Source organism: Piliocolobus tephrosceles, chromosome 1 (genome assembly GCF_002776525.5).
Source record: "Piliocolobus tephrosceles isolate RC106 chromosome 1, ASM277652v3, whole genome shotgun sequence".
NCBI classification, from domain to species: domain Eukaryota; kingdom Metazoa; phylum Chordata; class Mammalia; order Primates; family Cercopithecidae; genus Piliocolobus; species Piliocolobus tephrosceles.
The window spans coordinates 97,700,748-97,716,354 of NC_045434.1; the positions used below are offsets into that span (position 1 = coordinate 97,700,748).

The 15,607-nt window shown below is 43.3% G+C and overlaps 1 protein-coding gene across 1 annotated transcript in view; it reads left to right on the forward strand.

Annotated features, from left to right (window-relative positions):
* Window positions 1-2,479: 2,479 nt before the first annotated feature.
* The window catches only part of LOC111543869 (sodium/potassium-transporting ATPase subunit alpha-4), a 34,947-nt gene continuing 21,819 nt past the window's right edge, over window positions 2,480-15,607 (forward strand). The window contains exons 1-7 of the mRNA XM_023214223.3: window positions 2,480-3,097; window positions 4,087-4,146; window positions 5,958-6,161; window positions 6,981-7,094; window positions 9,944-10,078; window positions 10,354-10,471; window positions 15,096-15,364. Coding sequence (XP_023069991.2) covers window positions 2,951-3,097; window positions 4,087-4,146; window positions 5,958-6,161; window positions 6,981-7,094; window positions 9,944-10,078; window positions 10,354-10,471; window positions 15,096-15,364 — 1,047 coding nt within the window. The 5' untranslated portion in view covers window positions 2,480-2,950. The remainder of the gene's footprint in view (window positions 3,098-4,086; window positions 4,147-5,957; window positions 6,162-6,980; window positions 7,095-9,943; window positions 10,079-10,353; window positions 10,472-15,095; window positions 15,365-15,607) is intronic.

The window sequence follows — 15,607 nt, forward strand, 5'->3', positions numbered from 1 at the left end:
AAGGAAGGAAGGAAGGAAGGAAGGAAGGAAGGAAGGAAGGAAGGAAGAGGAAAAACCAGAAAGCCGGTAAACATAAGAGAAAATGCTCACATTGACAATTTAAAAATGCAAATTAAAACTATAAGGTATCAAAGTTCATTGATTATAATAGTAAAAATCAAGGTCATCTAGCATAATCAAAGGCATGGAGAGTGGACATTCTTGTATCTTGTTGTTGAGATGTAGATAGATAAACCCTTTTAAAGACCAATTGGCAGAATCTTTTAAGATTGTTAATGAGTGTACTCTATGATTCAGCAACAGGAACTGATTCTACAGAAATAGAAGCTCAAGGGCCACATTCTGTGTGCAAGAATGACACTAACTATTTTATTAATGGTTATAAAATGGAAAATATCTCATAAATCCATCAGTAATGGGAATGATTGAATACAGCATGGTCAATACAGAATGTGGAAGCCTCACAGCACTGAAAAAAATAAGCTTTATGTACATGACAGGTTGATAGAGAGTTGAATGATTGTATAAAAGTTGAAAAATATCTCCTTTTAGATATCTATTTGTATAAACATAGAAAAAAGACTGGAAGGATATGCAGCACATTGTTACTAGCAGTAACTTCAGCAGTGGGGAGAATCTGAGTTTGGAGGGAGGGAAGGTGGGGCTTTCAATTTTTATGTTATACATTTTTAATAGAGAAGAAAAATCCAATCTGTTAAAGAAATAGACGATCGTTTATCCCAGCTGGGAAGGGAACATTTCTATTTCTGAATATTGAAGGAGGATTGCATCAGCACCAAGATGAATGTTTCCAGATACAGTCATATTTTTAAAAAGCATGCCCAACCAAAATGCAATTAAATAAATATCAGGCCAGGCTTGGAGGCTCACTTATGTAATCCCAACACTTTGGGAGGCCGAGGCCAAGGATTGCTTGAGCCCAGGAGTTTGAGACTAGCCTGGGCAACACAGGCAGACCCCGTTCTTTACTAAAATTAAAAAAAAAAAAACTTTAGCTGGGTTGGGGGCACACGTCTGTGGTCCCAGCTACTTGTGAGGCTCTGGTGGGAGGATCACTTGGACCTGGGAGGTTGACGCTAGTGTAAGCCATAATCGTATCACTACACTCCAGCCTGGGCAACAAAGTGAGATCCTGTCTCAAAAAGTAAATAAGCAAATATCAAACAACAGAAAGGGAAAATCTATGTGACATGCACAATTGAAAATATATATAATGGTTGATAGAAATGTATAGATGCTTCAGATTATTCTTGGAAGGAGGTGGAATCCTATGGACATGCAAAACATATATACAAATAATATAGTCAAAGCACTTACTGAGACACCAGAGAAGGTCAATGGAAGAGATAAGTACATCATTTTACAATGAGAAAATACAACGCTGTCACATGGAAAAGCATATTTTTACTCTCACTGAGAAGAGCTGCATTTTAAGCCACAAATAAAACTTCTACTACTGAATTCAAGCTACCTGTTGAGCACATACTATATATGTCACATAGTGCCTTTTGTAGAGCACCTCACTTAAGGTTGAAGGCATCGTCTTTTACAAACAAGAAAAGAAAGGTACAGAGGTTAGGTAACTTGCTCAAAGCCACACAGCTGACAAGTGGAGGAGCCGAGATTGAAATCTAGCACTGGTTCCAGAGCCCAAAATCTGATCTATTCTGCTAGCTGATCTCCTAAAATTAAAAGATCAAACCCAATGTTGGTGGAAAAGTGTGCCTCACTAAAAAAGCATACTCACACACAGAGTACCTGCTTTTTCTTTTTTTGAGATGGAGTCTCAAAAACAGACTGGAGAATATTAGTCCATACTGCAGCTGCACCATTTTGTAAGCTCCCTGCTATGGTTTTTTGTTTTGTTTGTTTGTTTTGTTTGTTTAAGATGGAGTCACTCTGTCACTGAGGCTGGAGTGCAGTGATGCAATCTCAATTCACTGCAACCTCTGCCTCCTGGATTCAGATGTTTCTCCTGCCTCAGCCTCCCAAGCAGCTGGAATTATAGGTGCCCGCCACTACACCCGGCTAATTTTTGTATTTTTAGTAGAGATGGGGTTTCACCATGTTGGCCAGGATAGTCTCAATTTCCTGACCTCGTGATCCACCTGCCTCGACCTCCCAAAATGTTGGGATTACAGGCGTGAGCCACTGCGCCCGGCTGAGTACCTGCTTTATTTTTGAGTCAGCTATTTGGGATACCTCTAAGCCTCCAAAGTCTGCAGGACCACACAAGAACTTTGTTCTAGTTCTGCCCTCAGACTGAAACTCTCTCTGTAGCAGGGCCTGCTCCAATCGTCCTAAAACCCAAAGACTGAGACTTCTAGATTCTTGGTTAAAACCTTCATGAGGCCTTTGCAACAGCAGACCTGGACGATCGCCAAGGCAAGAGTTCTGGATTCTTGGTTAGAACTTTCATGAGGCCTTTGTGATGCCAGACCTGGGTCATTGCCCTGGCAACCACAGGGCCTGGGACTAGGGGGTTTCCGGGTCCCTGAAGCTCACTCTGCCTCCTCACTCTCACTGCATTTCCCACCTGCCCGTGGGCCCTGCTGCATCTTCATCACTGAGGCACCTGGTTAAGCTTCACCTCCTGTTTCCTGAGGCCCTCACTGCATTTCCTCACCTCTACCTCTTCATCCTTCCACCCTAGACTCCTCTCCTCCCTCCTCCGTCACTCCTGACTCTTCCTCCTCCCAGCGGACCACTCGAGGACCGCTGGGTCTCTCCTCCCTCACCCCCCTTCCCCTCTCTCACCTTCACCACCCAACGCCTCCCTCCATGCCTCTTTCTTTCTGCTCCCTCATTCTCTCCCCATCACTCTCTTCTCGTGGCCCCCTTGCCCACAACCCCGCTTCCCTTCCCCTTCCCTCAATCTCTCAGCTTTCTTCCCACAGTTGAGCTCGGGCAGCTCGTTCTGGGGATAGCTATGGGGCTTCAGGGAAAGAAACGGACAGTGGTTTCCCAAGACCAGAATCCAAGCCGAAGACCTAAAAAGGGGCCTAAGAAGAAAAAAGTGGTGAAGAGGAAAAAACAGAAGAGCAATATGGAGGAACTGAAGAAGGAAGTGGTCATGGTGAGGTCACCCAAAGTGGGCGCTGACAGCTGCCCTCTGAAAACACTCCTCTACATATTTTTAACATCTTACCTTGAGAATGAAACACACAGGCCAGAGCCACATCTCTCCTCTGTTAGGTTTTGGAGGGAAGGAGAGGGTTTAAAAAAAAAAAAAAAAGAAAAAGACACACACAGAGAGACAGGGCAGCTCAACAACAAACACAGGTATATTGTAGACACCTGCGGAAGTGGGGGACCAGCTTCATTCCACAGTCCACTGCCACTTACAGGCTGCGGTACTTTTAGGGATGGGCGGGAGGGGTCTGGGCTGTATGGCCTGCTGCCTGGCCGGATATTGATAAGATGTTCTCATGATGAGGTGGTTTTTGGCCCTTATTTCCACAGAATATGATCATGGTCTTCCTTGGACCTTTGCCCAGCAGGATGTGATAGGGATGTTTCTTTCGTGGGGCCTTTGTCTTTAACTATGCCTTTGTCTGCCTTGTGGTCAGGTGGTTAGGCAGGCTGTTTCTCCCGCCCGAACCCCCATGAAATGTTTCACTTTGACCAAAGTCTGTAAAATAATGGGGAGCTAGGCTGGGCATGGTGGCTCACATCTGTAATCCCAGCACTTTGGGAGGCTAAGGCGGGCAGATCACCTGAGGTCAGGAGTTCGAGACCAGCCTGGCCAACATGGTGAAACCTCTCCTCTAAAAATACAAAAATCAGTCAGGCGTGGTGATGGGCACCCGTAATCCCAGCTGCTCGGGAGGCTGAGGCAGGAGAATCACCTGAACCTGGGAGGCAGAGGTAGCAGTGAGTCGAGATCATACCACTGCACTCCAGCCTAGGCGACAGAGTGACTCCCTTTCAAAAAACAAATTGCAAGGAGCTTACAAAACGGTGCAGTTGCAGTTTGGACTAACATTCTCCAGTCTGTTTCTCCCCCTCTCCCTGGAAATGACCTGGGCCACCACCTGTCCCTCAATGCCTCTACTGTCCCCTCAGGATGATCACAAATTAACCTTGGAAGAACTGAGCGCCAAGTACTCTGTGGACCTGACAAAGGTGAGTAAGAAGCTCCCTGAGGAGGCAGAGAGTCTCCAACTCCAACTGTGAGGCCGCCAGGACAAAAGCTGGACTAGGAATCCAGCCCCCTAACTTCAAGTCCAATGTTCCCACCCCTCACCCTCTGCCTGGCCACGTTCCATGGACACTACCTGGAAAAAGCTAAAAATGGTAACTACCCCCAAAGAGAGTTTAGGACTAGGTAAGAGAATAAGAATGCTTTAGGGCAGTGCTGGTCAAACGTCTTATCCTTAGGTCTCCTTTACACTCTTAGAATTTATCTAGGACTGCAAAGATCTTCTGCTTATGTGGCTTACGTCTGTCTATATTTACCATATTAGAAATTAAAATTGACAGTTTTAAAATGTATTTCTCAATTCATTTAAAAATAACAAAAATAATATCATATATTCATATATAATATGTTTTGACAAATAGCTGTATTTTTCAAAACAAAAAAATTAGCAGCATCTTACATTTTTGCAAACTTCTTCAATGTCTTGCTTTTTAATAGAAGATAGCTAGATTCTCAAATATTTTCCATATAAAATCTGTTGTGATGTTATGCCAGCTGGCCTTCAGAAAATTCCACTATATACTCTTAAGAAAATGAGTAAAAAAAGGCAAACAATGATTTAGTATTACTATGAAAATTGACCTTGTGGACCCCCTGAAACGGTCTTGGGGCCCCTCAGGTGTTTCAGGCAGAGGTTGGGGAGTGGCTGATGGGGACTGGCAGGTTCTACTATCATTTTCATTAACAGGAAAAAGCACATAAGCTTGTGCACAAGAGTGGAATGAGAATCTATGCATTTATGTTTTTTGTTGGTGTTCTCCTCTATTTATGTTTTTTAAAACTTTATGGGCCAGGTGCCATGGCTCACACCTGTAATCCAAGGCAGGCAGATCACTTGAGGTCAGGAGTTCAAGACCAGCTGGCCAACATGGTGAAACCCCATCTCTACTCAAAATACAAAAATTATCCAGGCATGGTGGCACACAACTGTAATCTCAGCTACTTGGGAGGCTGAGGCAGGAGAATCACTTGAACGCAGAAGAATCACTTGAACCTGGGAGATAGAGGTTGCAGTAAGCCAAGATCACGCCACTGCACTCCAGCCTGGGTGACAGAGCGAGACTCTGTCTCAAAAAAAAAAAATGGATATGTAGATGTACATATTTATGGTATACATGTAATATTCTGATATAAGGATACAATGTGTAATGATCAAATTAGGGTATTTAGGATAACCTCAAATATTTATCATTTCTTTGCATGGGAACATTCCAAAGCCACTCCTCTAATTATTTTGATATCTATAATAAATTATTAACTATAGTTGCCCTACTGTGCTACCAAACACTAGGTCTTATTCCAAGTTGGAGAGTCAAAGTGTGTGTGTTAATATGTTATCAACATTAAGTATTATATTTCATCATGACATTGGCTCTGCACATTATAATTATCTGTATGTATTTATCTCCCCACTGGAGCACCTTAAGGGTGGGGACCATTCTTACTCAAGTTGGTATCCTCAGCACCTAGGACCCAAGATAGGTTCTCAAGTTCCAAAAGGTTTGTGAATCAATCCATAAACAAAAACTTTCCTATGTAAGCATGCTAAATGACATCCCTCCTGTAATACAAATTTTAAAACCTCACCTTATCTAGGAAGAACTTCCAGACTGACCTTCCGAAAGTGTCTGTAGTCCCTAGACCCGTCCTGGGGCTCCAAATGTCAGGTTCCCCTTTGTAATGGCTGTTCCTCTTTTCACAGCTCTCTATCCAACCCTATTTCTTCTCTACACAGGGCCATAGCCACCAAATGGCAAAGGAAATCCTGACTCGAGATGGACCCAATACCCTTACCCCACCCCCTACCACTCCAGAATGGGTCAAATTCTGTAAGCAAATGTTTGGAGGCTTCTCCCTCCTACTATGGACTGGGGCCATTCTCTGCTTTGTGGCCTACAGCATCCAGATATATTTCAATGAGGAGCCTGCAAAAGACAACGTGAGTCTGTTCAGCTACTACTAGCCAGCCCTATCTCTGCTCAGCCCCAGACACTCTTGCTCAGCAGTCTAGCACTCCTGAAGTCCTCTGGCCCAAATCCCTAATAACATTATCACATTAATGTAATAATTACATTACATTAATGTAATAATATAATAAATGTACATTAATTGTAAATGTAATTGATTATAATTAATTGCAATGTAATTCATTAATTTGATTATAATCAATGTAATTGATTGCAAAATATAATTAAATGTCCATTAATATAATAAATGTACATTACATAATAATGTAATAAATGTACATTAATGTAATAAACCAAAATCCCTAATACTCCCAGCACTTTCTAAATACCATCTTGGTTCCTCTCACCTTTTATCTAAAAAGCTTCTGGTCCAGTTCCTTCAGATGCACAATGTCCCCAAAAAACTTGCTGTTCTTCGACAACCTTCCCAATTGATCCCCAAAGCACTTTGCAGTCCCTTTCTCTTCTCCACAATTTTAACCTCATCTCCTTCCTCCCAGCCTCCCTCACGATCCGCTCCCTCCATCCAGAAATTAGCCTTCCTGGAGAGAAAGATACAGGCCTTCTGTGACCAGGAATTTTGCTGATGGCTCACCATGGCTCAGGGTTCCTTTACCAGGAAGCCAACTGTACTGGCCCCACCTCAGATTCTTCTCTATCCCTCTGCTCTCAACTCAGTCCTATGGTCTCTTACACCTGGTGAAACGGCCATGCCCCTTGCAAACTGATTTTCTGAGGATGAAGAGGAAGACAAGGCCCCACTGATAAATGCTTTCTTTCCCCACCCCCAGCTCTACCTGAGCATCGTACTCTCCGTCGTGGTCATCATCACCGGCTGCTTCTCCTATTATCAGGAGGCCAAGAGCTCCAAGATCATGGAGTCTTTTAAGAACATGGTGCCTCAGGTAGGATTGGAGTGGGAGGATCTAGTGGGACGAGGAGCAGGATATGGCCAAATACACAATGATGAAGTCCCATGGAAAATTATATCCTACGATGAGTGAGCTGAGTCAGGTTGGTGATGAGGAGGTCAAGGTACTCTATTAGTCCTTAAAAGTACCTGGAAAAGCTGTGAAACCCTGAGAAAGACATAATGTCATCTATGAAGTGGTCTGATCTAGAAGGCAGAATCTGAATCTGAAGAAGAAACACCATATAAACCCCAAATAAGAACATTCTATTTTTTTAAAGAGACAAGTGTTGGTAGGTCTGGGAGGGGGGTGCAGTGGATGGGCTGGATTCTTCAAATGTCAGTGACCTCAAAGACAAAGAACAGCTGTGGGGATGTTCCAGATTAGACAGACCAGGCATCATGGCTCACGCTTGTAATCCCAGCACTCTGGGAGGCTGAGGCAACAGGATCACCCAGGAGTTTGAGACGCTATCTCTACAAAAGTAAAATAAAATAAAATAGCTGGTCTACATCTATAGTCCAAGCTACACAGGCAGCTGAGGCAGGAGGATTACTTGAACCCAGAAATTTAAGTCTGCAGTGAACTATGACTAACCTGGGCAAGACCCTACCTAAAAAAAAAAAAAAAGGCTGAAGAGGCATGACAACTATTCCAAGGGTGGTGGCTCCCGCCTGTAATCCCAACCATTTGGGCGAGGGAGGCAAGAGGACTGCTTGAGTCCAGGAGTTCAAGACAAGCCTGAGTAGTATAGTGAGACCTTATCTCTACAAAAAATTTAAAAATTAGCTGAGCATGCCTGTAGTGCCAGCTACTCAGGAGGCTGAGGTGGGAGGATTGCTTGAGCACAGAAGGCAGAGATCACGTGCCTTTGCACTCCAGCCTGGTGACAGAGAGAGATGCTGTCTCAAAAAAAAAAGACACGGACATGGCAACTAAATGCAATATCTAACCCTAGATCTGATTCTGTGCCAGAGGAGAAAATAATGCTTTATTTTTACTTTTTATTTTGAGCTTTTATTTTAGGTTCAGGGATATATGTGCAGGTTTATTTTATAAGTAAACTGTGTGTCACAGGGATTTGGTGTACAAATTATTTCATCACCCAGGTAATAACATAGTACCTGATAGGTACTTTTTCTATCCTCACCCTCCTCCCACCCTCCACTCTCAAGTAGGCCTTGGTGTCTGTTGTTCTCCTTCTTTGTGTCCATATGTACTCAGTGTTTAGCTTCCAGTTATAAGTGAGAAGATAAGGTATTTGGTTTTCTGTTCCTGTTAGTTTGCTTAGGACAATGTCCTCCAGCTCCACTGAAAATAATGCTTTAAAGGATGTATTGGGTCCACTGGCAAAACTGGAATGCTGACAGATTAATACAGTAGATTAAAGTATCAGTGTGAAACTTACTGAAATTGATAACTACATTGTGGTTATTTAAGATAATATCTTAATTCTTAGGAAATACACATGAAGTTTTTAGGATAAAAGATCATGATGTAGGTAACTTACCCTCAAGTAGTTCAGGAAAAGAGTACACACACAGGGAGAGAGAGAGAGAGAGGATGAAAACAAATGACAGAGTAACTGGGGTGAAATGTTAATAGGTGAATCTGGATAAAGGTTATGTAGGTGTTCTTGGTACTATTTTTATTCTTGCAACTTTTCTGAAAGTTTAAAATTATTTCAAGTTAAATGTTTTTTAAAGGTACCTGGAAAGAATACAATGGTAAACAGAGGTTCCTAGGCACAGGGCTGGAAACTTGCAAAGGAATAGTCTCCACGTTTTCCCAAGAATATGATCATGTTCCAGTAGTATAGCCCAGGATTTCCTTCTCTCTTTGGTATCACTTAATTCCTTCCTTGGGTAAGAGTTTTGGGACAAAGTGTTTGGGCAGTTTTGGAGACTAGGAGTTTAGAGACGGTCAGTTAGCTTTTGCTACCTAACAAGCTACCCCAAAACTTAGTAGCTTAAAATAGCAAACTCCTATTTCTTATAATTCTGTGGTTGTGCTGTTGTTCTGATCTAAGCTGACCTCAGCTGGGGTTGGATGGTCTTAGATGACCTCATTCACATGTCTGGGCCCTCAGCTAAGATGACTGAGACAGTTGGAGCCTTTTTCTTCGTGATCTCTCCTTTTACAGAGAGGTTAGCTTGGGCTTGTTCATATGGTGGCAGAGGATTCTCAGAAACAGGAATGCAAGCCCCAGCATGAAAGCACTTTTTTTTTTATTTTTTGAGACAGGGTCTCACTCTGTCACCCAGACTGAAGTGTAGTGACATGATCATGGCTCACTGAAGCCTTAACCTTCCGGGCTCAAGCAAACCTCCAACTTTAGCCTCCCAAACAGCTGGGACTACAGGTGCATGCCACCACACTTGCCTAATTTTTTTTCATTTTTTGTAGAGACAAGGTCTCACTATATTGCCCAGTCTGGTCTTAAACTCCTGGGTTCAAGCAGTCCTCCTACCTCGGCCTCCCAATGTGCTGGGATTATAGGTGTGAGCCCCCAGTCCCAGCCTGAAAGCACTTTTTAAACTCTTCTTTCCATCACATTCATTCTATGGGCCAAAGCAAGTCACATGGCCAAGCCCAGGTTTAGGGGTAGAGAGATAGACTCTACCTCTTAACGGGAAGAGCATCAAAGTCACATTGCAAAGGGCCCTGCAAACAGCATCATGGGAATTTGCAATCCACCAAAAACACCTTCAAGAATGATGTGGTGGGTGATAGTAAGAAATGGGAGTAAGGAGGAAGGAGACCAGTAACAGGAGGTTTTAGGCTAAGAGCGGGATGGGGGAAGCCAACAGTTTTGGAAATGATCCTGCACTATCCTCCCACAGCAAGCTCTGGTAATTCGAGGAGGAAAGAAAATGCAAATTAATGTACAAGAGGTGGTATTGGGGGACCTGGTGGAAATCAAGGGTGGAGACCGAGTCCCTGCTGACCTCCGGCTTATCTCTGCACAAGGATGTAAGGTAAGGGGATGCAGAAAGCTATGTGAGGGACCCAAGCATGATCTCATGTCAAGGTAGACACCTGTGCCGTTAGAGAAAGTATAAGCTTATTACTCAGAATCTTGAGAAGTTACAAGTGCAGATTTGATGTTAGAGACAATAGACGTTGTGTAAATGTGTTTCTCTCTGTCTGTCAATGATGACATTGGTGACCAGATGAAGACATACTATCTTTGCAAATAAATCTGCCTTTTTTCCTATGCTCACCTTACAACCCATCCCCTCTCCCATCCCAGGTGGACAACTCATCCTTGACTGGGGAGTCAGAACCCCAGAGCCGCTCCCCTGACTTCACCCATGAGAACCCTCTGGAGACCCAAAACATCTGCTTCTTTTCTACCAACTGTGTGGAAGGTGAATATCGAACCATAAGTAGTATAGATTCAAAAGCAGACACCAAAACATAAAGATTTTAATAACCGTCTTCTAAAGGTAGCGGGGTAGGTAAGAGCCAGTTAACAGTCAAGCTTCTCCATCACTCATGAGCTGTATGACCTCTGGTGAAAGGTCAAGGTCATCATTTCCACATTTGCACAATGATAACACTAAAAGTCGTTACTCCATAGATTTTTGTGTGAATTGAGATAATATATGTAAAATGCCCAGCACAAGGCCTAATACATTGTAAGTGACCTACAATTATTAGCTATTATTTTAGCTTGTAAAGGGACTATGCTCTATAAGCTGAAAATGGCACAGAAGGGAGGAAAATTGTTCAGCCCTGCTAAGTCATTCTTCTCCTAAGGTAAACCCTAACTTCTAACTATTCCCCTATCCAAGAGAAGATATTGGCATTGGAAACTTGAATTACCAGAGGTGCCACTTAGACTTTACCACTTAAATTTTCGCTTTGCTCCTAAAATCTAGGAATCCTTGAACTGGGAGACAGTTCTGGCAAAGTGGTAATAAAAAGGGACTGAACATCATTCTGTCAATTTCTCCTTTGCCCTTTTCCCTTAAGGAGGCCTGAAGATTCCATGGAGCACACTTGAAAACCATTATTCATGCTTAAGAACAAATGTTTGATTATCTAAAAATAGTTCTTTTGTTTGTTTTATGTTTTTTGAGATAGAGTCTCTCTGTCACCCAGGCTGGAATGCAGTGGTGTGATCTCAGCTCACTGCAACCTCTGCCTCCCAGGTTCAAGCAATTATTCTGCCTCAGCCTCCTAAGTAGCTGGGATTACAGGTGCCCACCACCATGCCCAGCTATTTTTTGTATTTTTAGTAGAGATGGGGTTTCACCATGTTGGCCAGGTTGGTCTCGAACTCCTGACCTCAAGTGATCTGCCCGCCTCGGCCTCCCAAAGTGCTGAGATTACAGGCATGAGCCACCATGCCCCGCCTAGAAATAGTTATTTTTTAATTGAATGCATAGTATTTGTTAAAAGTTATAAATATTATCTCTAATTCCCACAATGTGCACAATACCAGATATTATCCCTATTTTACACATGGCAGACTAAGGTTCAAAGAAATTAAGCACCATATCCAAGAGTACAGCTCAATAGAAAGGAGGTGGGTCAGGGATTCTAATGTAGGTCTGTCTCCATAGCTCATGCTTCTTCCACAGTCCCTACGCTGTAAAGAAAGATTGCTATTTAATTTGAAAATACCTTTAAGAAGAAGAGTCATGTTAAGACAGAATAGACTATGAGAAAGAATCCAACTAGAAAATAATATACATATATTAAAAATGTTTTAAAATTGATTAGACAGAAGCAAGTTAGCAAGCTTTCCCCCAAAACACTAGAAGTCTGCTATTAGATTTTAGGAAAAAATTTGCCCAAATTTATCCTTACAAAGTAGGGTTTTCATCAACTAAGTACATGTTCAGATAAAGGGTATGGAGGAAAGTGGGTGGTGGCATTTCGACTGGGAAGCAAGGGTCTGTTTAGATAGAAAATGGTTTTGTAGGAGACTAACAAAACCCAAGATGTGGCCAAGAAGGTGGAGCTAGGTTGAAGGAGCTGGGCCGAAGGACTTTCAGTTGAGGTATTTCTCAGCAACTCGCAGACTGATAGCATTTACCCTAGACCAGTTTGCCCTTTAACTTTTACCGTAGACTTTTAACCTTTGCCTTAGACCAATTTGCAAATTAGTAGCATAACTTTAACATTTACCCTTGACTCCCATGTCTCATCACCATAGACCTTGACATGGCTGTGGCACAGACATCTCTTTGGGTTCTCATGCATCTTCAAGGGAGCGCAGGCTATTTCTCTGGCAATATATGGAAGGTGTATGAAGGAGCCAGTCTGGCCTGGGTTGCCAGATGCTTGGCTTTCTCAGCCTTCCCCGAGGTTGACATCAACCCATCCCCTTCTCTAGACACACTGAGATGAATTATTAAATCCCATTTCTCCAATCGTGAGGAAACCATAGCAGAAGGAATAAAATGGAAGAACTAGACTAAACCATGACACAAAATATATGTAGGTGACACCATACTCTACCCACCCTCCCGCACCCGACCCAAAATAGAAAACTCCTCAGCATCTCTCAAGTATTTCAGCATCTTCATTCCACAGGACCCAATATATGCCTTTAGCAACCAGTTTGAAGCCCATCTATAGAATGCCTCGGCCTGGGAACCTTTTCAGGATTCCTCCTCCACATAAACACTGACCTGACCTGTCTGCTCCTTGAGTAGTACCCTGCTCTCAGACTCATACAGCTAAAGACAACCTTAGAAAATGGAGACCACCACGTGCAACAGTGTTCGTGGGCGCTCCCAGATTAGAGCTGCCCCTACTGAGTCACCAGCATGATTCTATGTTGGTCCTACTGGAATCCCTAAGTTCATCTAAATGATGAGAAGAAAGAAACTAATTTTCGAGTGCCTATGATGTGCCTAACCTTCTTCTGGACTCTTAAAAATAGTTTAGTAGGTGCTTTCATTCCATTTTAAAGATGAGGAAGCCTGACTCTCAGAGTTTAAGTAACTTGCCCTATTGAAAAGAGCTAGTAATTTAGAAAACTGAACTTCCAGCCCTGAGTCTTTCTGCTTTTAAAATAAATGCAGTTTCGGTGATATGCTGCCTGTCTGAGTGATTCTGACTCTGGTTTTAATGGTAGAAATTTCAGTCATTACGGTAAAGCAGGAAGAATTACTTTAAGAAAAAAATTTTGTCGTGCCCCTCATTTCAAGGTGAGTAGCCTGCATCATGTGTGTGTAAAGCCAAACGTGATGTCCAAGCTGCCCTTCTGACTGGGGCGGTGCTGGTGGAGAGGAAAGAGGGACCTCATAAGCACAGAAGCCCAGCTGTTATGGCCCGTGCTACCCAGCAGAGGTCAGACTGGCTCCAGCCAGCAAAGCAGGGAGGGGGCGCAGGTTAGAGCAGGATTTCTCAACCAATCACATTTGGAGCTGGATAATTCTTTGTTGTGCAGGACAGGAGGGCTGTCCTGTGCATGGCAGGATGTTCAGCAGCATCCCTGGCCTCTACCCACCTCATGCCAGTAACAGCCTTCTCCCACCCCAGTTGTGACAACCAAAAATGTTTCCAAGCATTGCCAAATGTCCCTGGGAAAGGGGGTTGGTGGGTAGGTATTGCCTCCAGTTGAGAACCACTGGGTTAGGGGATAATGGGATGTTGGAACATAGGGCTCCACCAGAAGGGTAACCACTATTCCTGGGATCTAGAAACTCCTTAGCTGCTGAGGAAAATATAAGAACTATATAGGCAATAGAAGATACACAGATTAAGTATAATAAAGGCCTTCTTGACAGTGAAGGCAATTAGGTAATAAAATTGGGTGTTTCAGGAGAACTGTGAGACCTCCTCAGAGATTTTTCAGACTAGAAGACCTTTATTTGTATAAACTAAATATGAGGAGAGCAGAACATAATGACCTCTCAGAGGGCCTTGAGTCTTCACTTCGTTTTTGACCATTGACAGCTTCCTCTTTGTAGGAACCAAACCAAACAGCTTCCTCAATTCAGACTTGGTATGTCTTGGGTGACCATCTCTGATGGAAAAAAAAAAAAAAAAAAAAAAACAGCTTTTTTTTTTCTACACTCACACTGAACACAGGACACTTCTGTGTCCAACATGTAGACAGTTCTCCTCACCAACAACCAGTTCTCCAAAGGACGATGATTGGGTGTCCTATAATTCAATTCAGTTCTGACACAATCCACCTGGAGATAGCATCAGATTCCACACATTAGGGCTCAGCCCCACAAGACAGTCCCTAACTCTAGACACTGATCGCAAGTCCTAGGTTCTGGCCTGGCTGTAAATTTGGATTGCCACGACTCCCTCCTCAGGTTTGATTAATTTGCTAGAATGGCTCACAGAATTCAGGGAAACACCTTACTTAGGTTTACCCGTTATTATAAAGGATATTACAAGGATACAGATGAACAGTCATATGGAAGAGATACATAGGGCAAGGCACGTGGTAAGGGGCATGGAGGAGCATCCGTGCCACATCCTGTCCGGGCTGCCCTCCAGTAACCCTCCACACGGTCACACATGTAGACATTTTCCAAACCTAGTCCTGTGGGGTTTTTAATGGATGTTTCATTACATAGGTATAATCGATTACATTATTGGCCATTGGTGATCAACTCAACCTTCATCCCTCCTCCCCTCCAAAGAGGTCAGGCCATGAACTGCAAGTTCCAACTCTCTAATCACATGGTTATCTGCCCTGGCAACCAGCCCCATCCTGTGGCTATCCAGGAACCCACAAAGAGTCACCTCATTAGAACAAAGATACTCCTATCACCCAGGAAACTCCAAGGCATTTAAGAGTTCTACGTCAGATGCTCCTATCATTCAAGAAATTACAAAGGTCTCAGGAGCTCTGTGTCCAGAACTGGGTCAAAGACCAAATATTAGAACAAAAGATTCTCCTAGCACCCCTATCTTCAAGGGTTTTAGAAGTTCTATGTCAGGAAGTGGGGGCAGAGACCAATATCTATACTTCTTATCACAACATCACATTGCCCTCTCCTGCTTCATCCACAGGAACCGCCCAGGGTATTGTGATTGCTACGGGTGACTCCACAGTGATGGGCAGAATTGCCTCCCTGACGTCAGGCCTGGAGGTTGGCCAGACACCTATTGCTGCTGAGATCCAACACTTCATCCATCTGATCACTGTGGTGGCCGTCTTCCTTGGTGTCACTTTTTTTGTGCTGTCACTTCTCTTGGGCTATGGCTGGCTGGAGGCTATCATTTTTCTCATTGGCATCATTGTGGCCAATGTGCCTGAGGGGCTGTTGGCCACGGTCACTGTGAGTAGACAGGGTGGAAAATGGCCTCAGGGCAGACAAATCACCCCAGGGAAAAGGGATCACTAGTATCTCTTTTGTCATCGAACCTCTCAAGTGCAGAGTCTTCCTGATATGTACCTGGGTATCAGGAATAATTTAGTTCTCAATATTACATTGACTCCTTCTGCCCGTATATTTTGGTGACTTCTCTTTCCTCAATGAGAGAGGAAACAAGTTTCAATGGAAAATACATTGGATTATCAG